This window comes from Cololabis saira, chromosome 10 (genome assembly GCF_033807715.1).
Source record: "Cololabis saira isolate AMF1-May2022 chromosome 10, fColSai1.1, whole genome shotgun sequence".
NCBI lineage: Eukaryota > Metazoa > Chordata > Actinopteri > Beloniformes > Belonidae > Cololabis > Cololabis saira.
In genome coordinates, this window is record NC_084596.1 from 8,291,935 (window position 1) to 8,305,224 (window position 13,290).

The 13,290-nt window shown below is 46.6% G+C and overlaps 1 protein-coding gene across 1 annotated transcript; it reads left to right on the top strand.

Moving 5' to 3' along the window:
* Positions 1-2,699: 2,699 nt before the first annotated feature.
* Positions 2,700-6,664, top strand: LOC133451811 (immunoglobulin lambda-1 light chain-like). Its single transcript, XM_061730954.1, has 5 exons — positions 2,700-2,913; positions 3,006-3,323; positions 3,611-3,658; positions 5,865-6,170; positions 6,331-6,664. Exons 1-5 carry the CDS (start codon positions 2,871-2,873, stop codon positions 6,591-6,593), a joined length of 978 nt encoding a protein of 325 aa, XP_061586938.1. The 5' UTR covers positions 2,700-2,870; the 3' UTR covers positions 6,594-6,664.
* Positions 6,665-13,290: the final 6,626 nt, after the last annotated feature.

A 13,290-nucleotide genomic window follows, 5' to 3' on the forward strand; every position in this document is an offset into this window, starting at 1 on the left:
ATCATCCTGCCTGAAGATCCGTAGCGGTCTCCTGCGGCCCCGGAGCGCTGCGGCGCTGCCGGCTCTCGCTCCTACTAACCTTTTCTCTGTTTGAGTTATTTCGCCAGGAGGATCCGATCCTCCGGCAGCATGTCCACATCATCCCGAGAAGCCAGATCCTCCTGCGTCCATGAAGCCTGCACCTCGGTGATGAAACGGGAGTGGCCCTGATTACAGTGGACTGTCCCGCACCTGGAGGCCGCTTCAAGAGGCTCCGTGGCGGGAAGGATCGGCACGGCTGTTGCACGTTGCAAGACTGTCTTTTCTTTTCAGAGTTGGAAGCAGGAGAGGGACTGAGGAGCCGCCCGCTACTGGAGAATCCCCGTCAGAAACGATCGGCGGTGGGATCAGAGCCGAGCCGAAGGGCCGTCTCGGACTGAAACCCCCGGCAGAACTCGATCAGCATCCGAAAGAGCCCGCAGCTTCCCAATTCGGAGGAGAAGAGGCGAGAGGTTTATGGTTCTGGGCGATCAGTTTAATTTAGAGCGGTTCAGAGCTAAATTTGCGTTTAATGTTTGGTTACCATATGTATATTACTGTGTAACGCCGGCAACTACCAGCATTATTGTTTGCTAATTTTGTGGCGCCATTTTCGCCAGTTATCCATGGGTTTAAATACCGCACCGTCATCCGTCTCATTGCACATGGTTTGACGGGGCGCAGCCATCTTGCCGGCCACGTGCAGTCACGTTGTTTTGAGACACAGATGACCGGAAGATATGTATCACGTGTTTATTGTTTTGATCTCTTTTCCTTCATGCAGTTAACGTTTTATTCCTGTTTTCCTTATGGTAGTGTTTTATGTTTTAATGTAGTTTCCGGTCAGGATTTATTCAATGGTGTCGCTTTTCCACCTGCTTGACACCTCGATGTAAATACATTCTGAATGATTTTAATGAGAGAAGTCGTTTGTGTTGTTTGCACATATTTTGTCACAGTGCTGGATTGACAGAGTTAGAACCGAACTGGTAATGGCCTTCAATGGTTATAATGTAGAGATAATAGTAAAATGTAATACTCTGCAGAATAATCCCTATTTTTGAGACTTATTTTGCTGTTAAAAGTTATCATTTTCCTGGTTAAGCCCAGGTGGTGCCCCGAATAATTAAATCATTCTGAATAATTCAATTTGATAAATAATCTACTTTATTAATTATTAATAATAATTAATAACTCTTGATAACTGAAACAGCAGCCCCCAGCGGCCCCTACGTGTGTGTGAGGAACCAGCGGCCTCCCCACGTAAAAGGGGACAAGGCAAAACTGGAGCTTGGTGATGAGGTGTAAAAAGAACCTTGCAGAGCGTAGAATGCCAAAAAATAAGGCTTTTTATTGTAAAAAAGCACAAAGACATACAGGGGAAGGCAAAAACAATAGTCTTCAAAAATGGCACATGGGGCATAGCCTCGCAACAAGCTATCCCAAATCAGCAGACCCTCTTCCGGTATGCAGCTGCTGTTTATAAACCCAGGCAGGGTGGAGAGGTTGATTGGACCCAGGTGTGCCACAATCAGCAGAACCAGGCACACCTGTGTGCTGCTCCCCCGCAGACCACGCCCAATCCTCCACTCTGCCACACACATTAAAAAAAAGTCAGGTGAGAAGGGGAGGGGTTGCTCACTTTCTCACAGTGTGGCACAACAGAGTCATACAAGCGCTTCCACTGCAGCCTGAATGTGCACAAGGGTGCGAGGGCCTGTTCATCGCTGCTTGCAGCTTTAGTTGTTTACTTTTATTTGATTTCCAATTAATTATGAATTGGTCCAGAGGGAGGGGCTTAGCAGTTAGAGGCCTCTGGCCACCAGGGATTTTGTTTTTGGGTTACTGAGTTTGGAGGTTGCTGCTGAACAGAGATGGTGTATATATCAGTGTGCATATTTTTTTCCTCAGTTTCTTTTCTTAGTTTAATTTGTTGGACGTCCGAGTTTCTTTTATTTTTTTGTCAATAAAATACCTTAATCTGCTTTAGTAAATCCAGCCATTTTTTTTCCCCTTGGACAATAACCCACAGTTTATGTAACGGATGGATGGATGGATGGATGGATGGATGGATGGATGGACAGATTGATGGATTGATGACAGATGGGCCGATGGTCTTCCAAAACTGGTGATTTCATGATTTCTTTCCAGGAGGTGGAAACTCTCAGGTCCTTCTACAGCTACAAGATTGCTTTAAAAACCCGTTTTAAATAGCATAATCTGCTTTGCTGATTGAAATTTTCAGGTACCGGTATTTAGTTTTAAATAAGTATAAGTGAGTAACAACAGCTTTGACCCACCACCCATCTGGATCCAGACCTGCAGTTCCTCTACTGACCACTAAGGTCTGGATCCAGACCTGCAGAAGTCCCACGGTAACGTGTCTGCTGTTCAAAGTTTTAATGATTCATCAACATAATCCAGTAAGAGTGTAGACATGTTTGTTTACATTTACAACTGTTTACAACCATAAGATGCTCATTGCATGTTTATACAACTAGTAATATTTCTGGTTAAAATCTATCGTGGGCAGCTGTGTGTAGTAGCAGTTGTGTATTTCCTCCACAGCTGTCCAACCACAGATAACAGTCTGTGATACTAAACTCAGAACCAACCTGCATGTGTTTGTGGGAACATGAAGGTTTTAGTGCTTCTGCATCATGTGACCCAGACCGAGCTGTCAATCAGCAGCAGCAGCTTCTCTGTGGTCTGCAGGGGCTGATGGGAGTTTCCAGGAGCTGCTAGAAAGCAGCTTTTCCTGCTCTGGTCTCACAGCTCGTCCTTGTTGGGTCTGGGCTGCATCAGAGCTCCACTTCTCCCCAGGTTCACCAGAGGAAACACCACGGACCAAAATGCTTTTCCTCCCAGCTGCTGCTCTGTGCTGTCTGTGTTCAGGTGAGTGTTTCCAGCCAATCAGGAGCCCCCAAACTCCACCTGGAACAAACACCGTCACACTGACCTTCACCTGTCTGTCTGTGTCTCTGCAGCGCTGGTTGCCATGGCAGCAGAGCTGGTTCAGGACGATGTAACACTGACCAGGAGAGTTGGACAAAGTGTCTCCTTCAGCTGTGGAACTGATCAGTGTGATTGGGACCGGATATTCTGGTTTCAGAAAAAAGAAATGGAAACTTTCAGAGTCATTCTACGTATTTACAGCGGTGGAATTGATTCAGACTACAATCATCCTCAGGAAGCAGATTTCTCAGCTGAACGTACACATAACGGTTGTTTATTGAAGCTAAACAGAGTTAAACTGGATCATTCAGCCACCTACTACTGCATGTGTTGGAAGTCAGACGCCCACAGTGAGAAAAGATCCCTGCAGCCTGAACAAAAACCTCCAGCTGAACAGATGTCAAACACAGTTTCAGATCTGAATCCCATAATAGTTTGGGTTTCGTAGAAGTTTAATTCTGTGTAACATCAGTATTACAGGGAACTTTAAACAGCCACAACAACTAAATTATGTCCATATTTCCTCCCTCTGGAGAGCAGCTCTGACAGAGGAAATAAGCTGTTGCCGTGGCAACAATTACAGTCTGGGCGTTCAACGGCTGACAGGTTTTTGTACGAGTCTTTCTCACCGGGGGAGGAAACCTGTACGACATCTTTGGACCTGGAAGTAAACTGTATGTAACCGGTAAGAAGCAACATTTCTCTTCCTTCAGTTGTTTGATTGTAGAAGTTGAAAATGTGTTTAAAGTCAGTTTGAGCTGCTTCAGACTTTCCATGTTAGTTTGTTCATGTTTAGTAGAGAACTCATCATGCAGCCGTTGCTACAGAAGAGAAGCTCCATCATTTCTGGAAACATGTTTAAATGTCTCCCAACAACTAAACGTGTTCTTTATTTCTGCAAATATCAGAGATGTTACAAATATTGATGTTTGATCATCTCAGTAATTCTGGAGCATCTGCTGCTCTTTGAACACAAGACGACTTTGAGCTCAAATACAATTTAATAGTGATTTACAGCTGGATTTAGGAACGTTCCTGGAAAGATGGAACTGCAAATATATTCACTCAGAACGTTATTAAGTTCAGCAGTTGGACTGAATAAAGTAGCTGCTTAGTTCACGTGGAAGAGAAGAACTCATCTTTATTCTCAGTCAGTCGCCTTTTTATTCAGTCAACCAGAAAAAGATTTTAGCAAAGTATTAAATTAAGAAATCAAAAGATGAATAAGTGAAATTAAAATAAATAACACATTTATGGACAGTTTGAAATAAATATTTAATCAACAATTTCAGAGAAGGTATAAATGACTGAGTGAATATATTTGTATTTTGTTTTTCATTCTAAAGTTTAAATGATTCATATATTTAAACATCTCCATTAATGTTATCAAACCTGATTTTTATGTATTAGATTGGATTTCAATGATTCATTTATATTGATAAAGTTTGGTTTAACTGTTAATATGTGAATGTTGTTGAGAGGATCAGACACACAAACGTGTTTTTCGTGATTAGACTAAAAAACATCAGAGTAAAGATTTTATTTTCCTACAGATGGAGTTGGTTTCAGAGTCAGAACAGTTCAAATTAGGACTCGGACAGTTTCAGAGATAAAACATGGAGCATAAAATATAAAACTAAATAAAACCATGAAAACAAAGATCCTGGAACAAGAAGAAATAAAAAAAAAATACATATTAAACTGTGCATGTAAATTTTATTAGACATTAAACAATAATGTTTGATATTAATGTTCTGTGATCTGAGTCCAGCCAAAAATGTTTAAAAATACAGATACATCTTTTAAAACAGTGATTAGTCCAGCAGTAAAATATAATTCAATCACTTTTATGTCTAAAGCGTCTATTACAAAAGAAGTGTCTCCAGGATGTTTCCAGAGACCAGAACACGACCCCCGAGCAATTATTACATAAACAAGATTGTATATTCCAGATTCCCGTCTCCCACAGAGGACAGACGTGGACCAGCGGCTGTAGCCACAACATTGTTTTAGAGTCATAAATAGAACTGGTTCATCCCTCTCCCTCACCTGCACTCACACATATTCAGAGATGGATCATGTCTCTGTCTGTGTTTGTTGTTGTTGTTGAACAAAAATGAACTGAAGATGTTAGAAGAAGGACAATGTTGGTAAAATGACGACCCTTCTGGCTTCTTCAGGAGTTAAGAGTTTGGTTGTTTTTTTTCCACGATATGTTTATTGTCGTTTTTTAAATGTATTCAACCATACAAAATTACACATACATTACAGACGCATACATTTAACGTGTACCATTCTCAATAAAAAGGTAAATATTTATATTGGATTAACTAATTGGGAGGAAAAATAAAATAAATAAATGATATATAAAATTTAAAAATAAAATAAAATAAATAAAAAAAGATTCTCCAGAATATTTGTTTTCAGGTAAATCTTGCACTTTCCTCCGTCATAATGTTCATATATGGTTCCCAGAGTTAGACAAAGTCTTTCCGTTTTCCCTTATCAATGTACGTTAGTCTTTCCAGTCCAATACAGTTAGAAAGCTCCTTATCCACATTCTCAATGTAGGAGGATCCAGACTTTTCCAACATGATGCAATAGCTCTCCTGCCCTGAAGAAGTCCAAAGTCCAGAACTGTATATTGCTTTGATGTGGTTGAGCAGTTAAGAGTTAAAAGTTAGGATTGAATCTCCTGCCGGGAGGTGTTGACCACCAACGGCAGGTGAAGGATCATCAGGGGTGCAGACCTCTGCAGAAACACGTGTTGGCCTCAGTTTTGTAGCTGCATTGATGAGTGTTTAGTGATCAGAGTCCACGTGGTTTCCAGGATCAGGCTGAATGCTGGAAGCTGCTGCTGACTGTGTGAATGTGTCTGTGTCCAACTTCAGATGAGCAGGTAGTGAAGCCCGTGGTGAGCGTGTACCCAGCAGCATCCAGAGTCCACCTGGGGGGGGGCAGCTCCCTGCTGTGTGTGGCCTCAGCCATGTTTCCTCCTGGGGTCCGGTTCTCCTGGAAAAGACAGAAGAAGAACGGCCCGCTGGAGGACGTCCCCCCTGCCGAGGGAGAGCAGGTGGAGCTCAGAGAGCCGGGACGCAGCGCCTCCATCATGGTGGTCCACCGCCTCCATCAGGACACGTACAGATACAGCTGCTACGTCAAGCACGAGGGCGGCACGGTGGAGGCCCAGACACAAGGTGACGGAGGCTCGGTGACTGTGTTCAGCAGAGACTCAGCTTCACGTGGAGACGCTGTCAAAGACAGCAGAGGACGGACATTTGTCCCTGCAACTCCCAACATCTTCCTTCTCTGTTTCAGAGCTTCCAGCTCCAGCAGCCCCCTGTCCTCCAGAGAGAGAGCCAGCAGACCTGCCAGCTCCAGCAGATCCAGGTTCAGGGGTTCCAGCTCCAGCAGATCCAGGTTCAGGGGTTCCAGCTCCAGCAGATCCATGTTCAGGGGTTCCAGCTCCAGCAGATCCAGGTTCAGAGATCTTCCAGTCTGAGTGCAGGGTGAAGCTGCTCTGCCTGCTGTACACAGTGCTGACCCTGAAGAGTCTGCTGTACTGCTGTGGACTCTCTCTGCTCATGGTCCTCAGGAACAAGGGGCCGTCCACCAACTGAACACATGCTGACTGGTTTCTCTGATAATCTCACTCATCACATCATTTATACTCTTGTTATACACAAATGATTAACCGTCTTGGTGATATTTATCTTTTAATAGCATTTATTTCTCCTTCATGTCCTTTTTCATATTCTGTATGTGCACAGTTTGGAATCTGATTCACGTTTAATCAATATTATCATCAATAAAGTGAAAAACAAGCTTGTTGTTGCACTTTTATCTCTACTTGTCTTCAGGTTACATGTGTTAACAGCCATTTGAGCCCCAGAAGGCAGAGAAAAGACTTCCTGCAGGGGTTGAACAGCAGCAGATGTGAATCTGCTCTCTGTGGTTATTAGGACTCATCAAAACTGCTGACAGCCAATCACAGGGGTTTTCCTGCAGCTGTGTGGGTTCCTGCTCTGCAGCCTCCACGTCGTGAGCTGTGGCTTTTCACTTTAACACCACCGTGACAGTTACAAGCAGCCACTGCTGCACACGGTCCGGGGACGTGGGGGAGGTCGGGGGGGCAGGAACATCATATGCATTCAGACTTTCTAACCAGTTACTGTATTTTACTGAAGCGTTAAGCTTTATATCAGTTTCTTGTACGATGACATTTTCTTCAGATTAAGTTGTTTTTTATCATCAAACTAAATTTTCTGAGTCATTTCTCTCAGATGTGATCAAATAAAAGTTATGGGGTGAAAAATCCACCACTTCTACTCGTGCTGTGTTGCAGGGAAACGTGTAAAACAGCGTCTTCAACCCTGGTCCTCGGGGCTCCTGTCCTGTGTTGTGCCACAATCTGGGTGCTGGTTCAGTTATTAGAGAGTTTTTAAAAACTGTCTTACAATAGTTTTTAATAATTAATAAAGAAGATGACTTATCAAAATCAATTATCAAATTGAATCAATCTAAATGGGGCACCACCTGACACCACCTGATTCTGTAACGCACCAGCGTTACAGAATAACAGTGAAGGAAGGAGTCCGAGCACAGACCTTTACAACCAGCAACTGTGACAAATATGTATAAAATAAACACAAACAACTTCTCTCATTCAAGTTAAACAGATTTACACAAGTGTTAAAAGATAGTGAAACAACACTTGGGTGTGTGTGTGTGTGTGTGTGCGTGTGTGTGTGCGTGCGTGCGTGCGTGCGTGCGTGCGTGCGTGCGTGCGTGCGTGCGTGCGTGCGTGCGTGCGTGCGTGTGTGTGTCTGTACACTCGCGGATACCACTTGGTGGGGCCATACTACCTGTAGCCCACCCACGGCTAGGGGCCCTGAATCCTCGTGGGGCCATTTTGCTGGGTACCCCGCAAAGTTTTATGCTTTAAAGTGGCTCAGGAGCCTTCCCTGATGCCCCTCATGCTTTTATCTCACAGGGCCTCACGAGGTCAAAATATGGAAATGTGTGTGTGAAGTGTGTATGCTCACTGCCACCCTGGTGGTGACGGGATGCAACTGCAGCCCACACACACACTTCCGGGAGTGTGTGTGATATTAGCCAATAGGATGTTAGCTAATGTTAAACACCATTTCTGGAACATTTGCAAATGTCTTTGACTAAATTAAAATGCTATTAATAATCTGATGATACATTAAATGTAAGAACAAATAATTTTTTCATTCTCATATAATAATAATAATGATACTATTATTCGGTCAGATTAATATGATTTGACGAGTGAGCCCCCATGGAGCAGAGGAGACTACAGTCAGTCACAACACACACTAGAAATAAAGTTTTTTGGAAATAAATAATTTTTTAAAAGACCAATAACAGCCGCAGCTAATCGCAGCAGAGTTTCATGTGTGATATTGTAACATTAACAGTGACCAGCGCCGAGTGATCTGTAAACAGTGAGGGTGGAGGGTGGAGAGTGAGTTGATAGTTCAGGGGTCCTGGTGGGGCTGAGGGTGAGGGTGGAGGGAGAGGGTGAGGGTGGAGGGTGAGGGTGGAGGGTGGAGGGTGGAGGGTGAGGGTGGAGGGAGAGGGTGGGAGTGAGTGTGGAGGGTGAGGGTGGAGGGTGAGTTGATAGTTCAGGGGTCCTGGTGGGGGTGAGGGTGGACGGTGGCCCATCCGCCCCCATCCTGTAGACCATCCTGTAGACCACGCCCCCATCCTACAGACCACGCCCCCATCCTACAGACCACATCCCCATCCTGCAGACCACGTCCATCCTGCAGACCACGTCCATCCTGCAGACCACGTCCATCCTACAGACCACGTCCATCCTACAGACCATGCCCCCATCCTACAGACCACGTCCATCCTACAGACCACGTCCATCCTGCAGACCACACCCCCATCCTACAGACCACGTCCATCCTACAGACCACGTCCATCCTGCAGACCACGTCCCTCCTAGAGACCACGTCCATCCTGCAGACCACGTCCATCCTACAGACCATGCCCCCATCCTACAGACCACGTCCATCCTACAGACCACGTCCATCCTGCAGACCACACCCCCATCCTACAGACCACGTCCATCCTACAGACCACGTCCATCCTGCAGACCACGCCCCATCCTACAGACCACGTCCATCCTGCAGACCACGTCCATCGTGCAGACCACGTCCATCCTAACGACCTCCAGCCGGCGGAGTTGGTTGTCGGGGTGGTTTCAACAGCGGAGGCCGACCTATGGATTCTGCTCCCGTCGTTACGTAACAACGGGAGCAGAATCTGAACGTCTCATAGAAGTCACTTTATACATGTTAAAACAAGAAAAAACGTGTTTTTCATAATAGGTCCCCTTTAAAACTCCTCTGTTGTGCTTGACTGTAATGTTGTGTTTCACTCGCGTCCCTGTTCTGTTTACCGTTGCCATGCCAACGCATGCAGCGGGGAGGGAGGGGGCAAGTGAAGATGCGGCAGGAGGCAGAGGTGGTCTCACGGGATTGTACGGGATTTTTTTGAGACCCTAATACTGTAATGACAACACCGATCGATGCTGTAACAACTGAATCTCAAATTATTAAGGTAAGTTTATTTGATGCTTATATTAGCTGCTAAACAGATAACAATATAAAAAAAATTTCGCCATCCGGATAGAGTGAATTTGGTTGTGGTTGTGGCACAATGAATGATGTTCTTGTCCAGTTTTGTTGTTACATCCGTTTCCCTCAGATTCCTGCCACTAAACTTGGATGTAAATTCCAATAAAGGTTAGGATAAATGATAACCTGCCTCTGAAGTTTGACTTTTTGTACCATTACAATACTTATAGGCAACTAGTCATCATATCTTCTGCTCTCTGAAACACACGTCAATACTCAATAGTACACACGCCCTCATCCTACAGACCACGTCCATCCTACAGACCACTTCCATCCTGCAGACCACGTCCCCTACAGACCACGTCCAACCTACAGACCACGTCCATCCTACAGACCACGTCCATCCTACAGACCACGTCCAACCTACAGACCACGTCCATCCTGCAGACCACGTCCATCCTAGAGACCACGTCCATCCTACAGACCACGTCCCCATCCTACAGACCACGTCCAACCTACAGACCACGTCCATCCTGCAGACCACGTCCATCCTAGAGACCACGTCCATCCTGCAGACCACGTCCATCCTACAGACCACGTCCATCCTGCAGACCACGTCCATCCTACAGACCATGCCCCCATCCTACAGACCACGTCCATCCTACAGACCACGTCCATCCTACAGACCACGTCCATCCTGCAGACCACACCCCCATCCTACAGACCACGTCCATCCTACAGACCACGTCCATCCTGCAGACCACGTCCCTCCTACAGACCACGTCCATCCTGCAGACCACGTCCATCCTGCAGACCACGTCCATCGTGCAGACCACGTCCATCCTACAGACCTCCAGCCGGCGGAGTTGGTTGTCGGGGTGGTTTCAGCAGCGGAGGCCGACCTATGGATTCTGCTCCCGTCGTTACGTAACAACGGGAGCAGAATCTGAACGTCTCATAGAAGTCACTTTATACATGTTAAAACAAGAAAAAACGTGTTTTTCATAATAGGTCCCCTTTAAAACTCCTCTGTTGTGCTTGACTGTAATGTTGTGTTTCACTCGCGTCCCTGTTCTGTTTACCGTTGCCATGCCAACGCATGCAGCGGGGAGGGAGGGGGCAAGTGAAGATGCGGCAGGAGGCAGAGGTGGTCTCACGGGATTGTACGGGATTTTTTTGAGACCCTAATACTGTAATGACAACACCGATCGATGCTGTAACAACTGAATCTCAAATTATTAAGGTAAGTTTATTTGATGCTTATATTAGCTGCTAAACAGATAACAATATAAAAAAAATTTCGCCATCCGGATAGAGTGAATTTGGTTGTGGTTGTGGCACAATGAATGATGTTCTTGTCCAGTTTTGTTGTTACATCCGTTTCCCTCAGATTCCTGCCACTAAACTTGGATGTAAATTCCAATAAAGGTTAGGATAAATGATAACCTGCCTCTGAAGTTTGACTTTTTGTACCATTACAATACTTATAGGCAACTAGTCATCATATCTTCTGCTCTCTGAAACACACGTCAATACTCAATAGTACACACGCCCTCATCCTACAGACCACGTCCATCCTACAGACCACGTCCATCCTGCAGACCACGTCCCCTACAGACCACGTCCAACCTACAGACCACGTCCATCCTACAGACCACGTCCATCCTACAGACCACGTCCAACCTACAGACCACGTCCATCCTGCAGACCACGTCCATCCTAGAGACCACGTCCATCCTACAGACCACGTCCCCATCCTACAGACCACGTCCAACCTACAGACCACGTCCATCCTGCAGACCACGTCCATCCTAGAGACCACGTCCATCCTGCAGACCAAGTCCATCCTACAGACCACGTCCATCCTGCAGACCACGTCCATCCTACAGACCATGCCCCCATCCTACAGACCACGTCCATCCTACAGACCACGTCCATCCTACAGACCACGTCCATCCTGCAGACCACACCCCCATCCTACAGACCACGTCCATCCTACAGACCACGTCCATCCTGCAGACCACGTTCCTCCTACAGACCACGTCCATCCTGCAGACCACGTCCATCCTGCAGACCACGTCCATCGTGCAGACCACGTCCATCCTACAGACCTCCAGCCGGCGGAGTTGGTTGTCGGGGTGGTTTCAGCAGCGGAGGCCGACCTATGGATTCTGCTCCCGTCGTTACGTAACAACGGGAGCAGAATCTGAACGTCTCATAGAAGTCACTTTATACATGTTAAAACAAGAAAAAACGTGTTTTTCATAATAGGTCCCCTTTAAAACTCCTCTGTTGTGCTTGACTGTAATGTTGTGTTTCACTCGCGTCCCTGTTCTGTTTACCGTTGCCATGCCAACGCATGCAGCGGGGAGGGAGGGGGCAAGTGAAGATGCGGCAGGAGGCAGAGGTGGTCTCACGGGATTGTACGGGATTTTTTTGAGACCCTTATACTGTAATGACAACACCGATCAATGCTGTAACAACTGAATCTCAAATTATTAAGGTAAGTTTATTTGATGCTTATATTAGCTGCTAAACAGATAACAATATAAAAAAAATTTCGCCATCCGGATAGAGTGAATTTGGTTGTGGTTGTGGCACAATGAATGATGTTCTTGTCCAGTTTTGTTGTTACATCCGTTTCCCTCAGATTCCTGCCACTAAACTTGGATGTAAATTCCAATAAAGGTTAGGATAAATGATAACCTGCCTCTGAAGTTTGACTTTTTGTACCATTACAATACTTATAGGCAACTAGTCATCATATCTTCTGCTCTCTGAAACACACGTCAATACTCAATAGTACACATATGTTGGGCGTCGCCCATATGCCCATGTGAACTCTGGACTTATAAATGTATGAACATTTTGTTATTATGAAGACCAGTAAAGCCAGTTTTTGGCCCTTCTTCCTGAAGTCAGTTTTATGACCCCCTGCTGCCCTCCTGGTTATCTCGGCCTGGCTCGAGATAGTCCGTTTACGACCCCCACTGCATGGCCCGAGATTAAAACAGTGAATCAGCAGGGTTTCTGCCAGGGAACAGACTCCCTGGGGGTTTACGACACCTGGGGGGGGGCCGGACGCAGCGGAGCCCAAAAAGCTAGGCCTCTTTGAACAGGCCGCCGTGCCATGAACTACAATCCCCCAGCATGCCTTGCGTGGGGGGGGCGGCGCCTACAAGCGGCGCGCATCCAATCACAAACGAGGCACCGATGACGTCACCGCAGCGCGCGTAGGATCAAAACCCTGCAGCTGCCCCCTTCTTCGCTCTCTTCCACACCACCTTTCATCGGCGCTGGATCTTTGGCTCCAGGCCAAGATCCCATCTTTCTCCCCCCCCCCCCCGGGCTGAGGGGAGGCAGGAGGCCCGCATCGGACCGGGCCCGCGGGGTCAGGCCGTTGAAGCGGCCTTTCACTAAACTCTCTCTCTTCCGACCAACCTTCCGTCCTGAGCAGCTGGACCTTTGGCTGCGGGCCAAAGATCCCATCTCCTCCTCCCCCCCTGGGAGGGGGGAGAGAAGATCCAGTGGAGCGTTGCTCCACGGCCGGCCCATGCTCTGCATGCCCTCGCTCCAGCTTGGCCTGGAGATCCTCTGCGGTCTCGGAGCGAGGCAGCGCTCCGTCCCTCCTGCTCCTCCTAACCTTTTCTCTGCTTGAGTTCCCTTAGCCCGGAAGCCAGACTCTTCCAGGTCCGTGAGCCCG

Excerpts from the sequence above, each read along its gene's own strand:
- LOC133451811 (XM_061730954.1), top strand. The coding sequence starts at position 2,871 with ATGCTTTTCCTCCCAGCTGCTGCTCTGTGCTGTCTGTGTTCAG. Across the intron at positions 2,914-3,005 it reads TCTGTGCTGTCTGTGTTCAG|CGCTGGTTGCCATGGCAGCA; the intron begins GTGAGTGTTTCC and ends GTGTCTCTGCAG. Across the intron at positions 3,324-3,610 it reads TTGGAAGTCAGACGCCCACA|GAAACCTGTACGACATCTTT; the intron begins GTGAGAAAAGAT and ends TCACCGGGGGAG.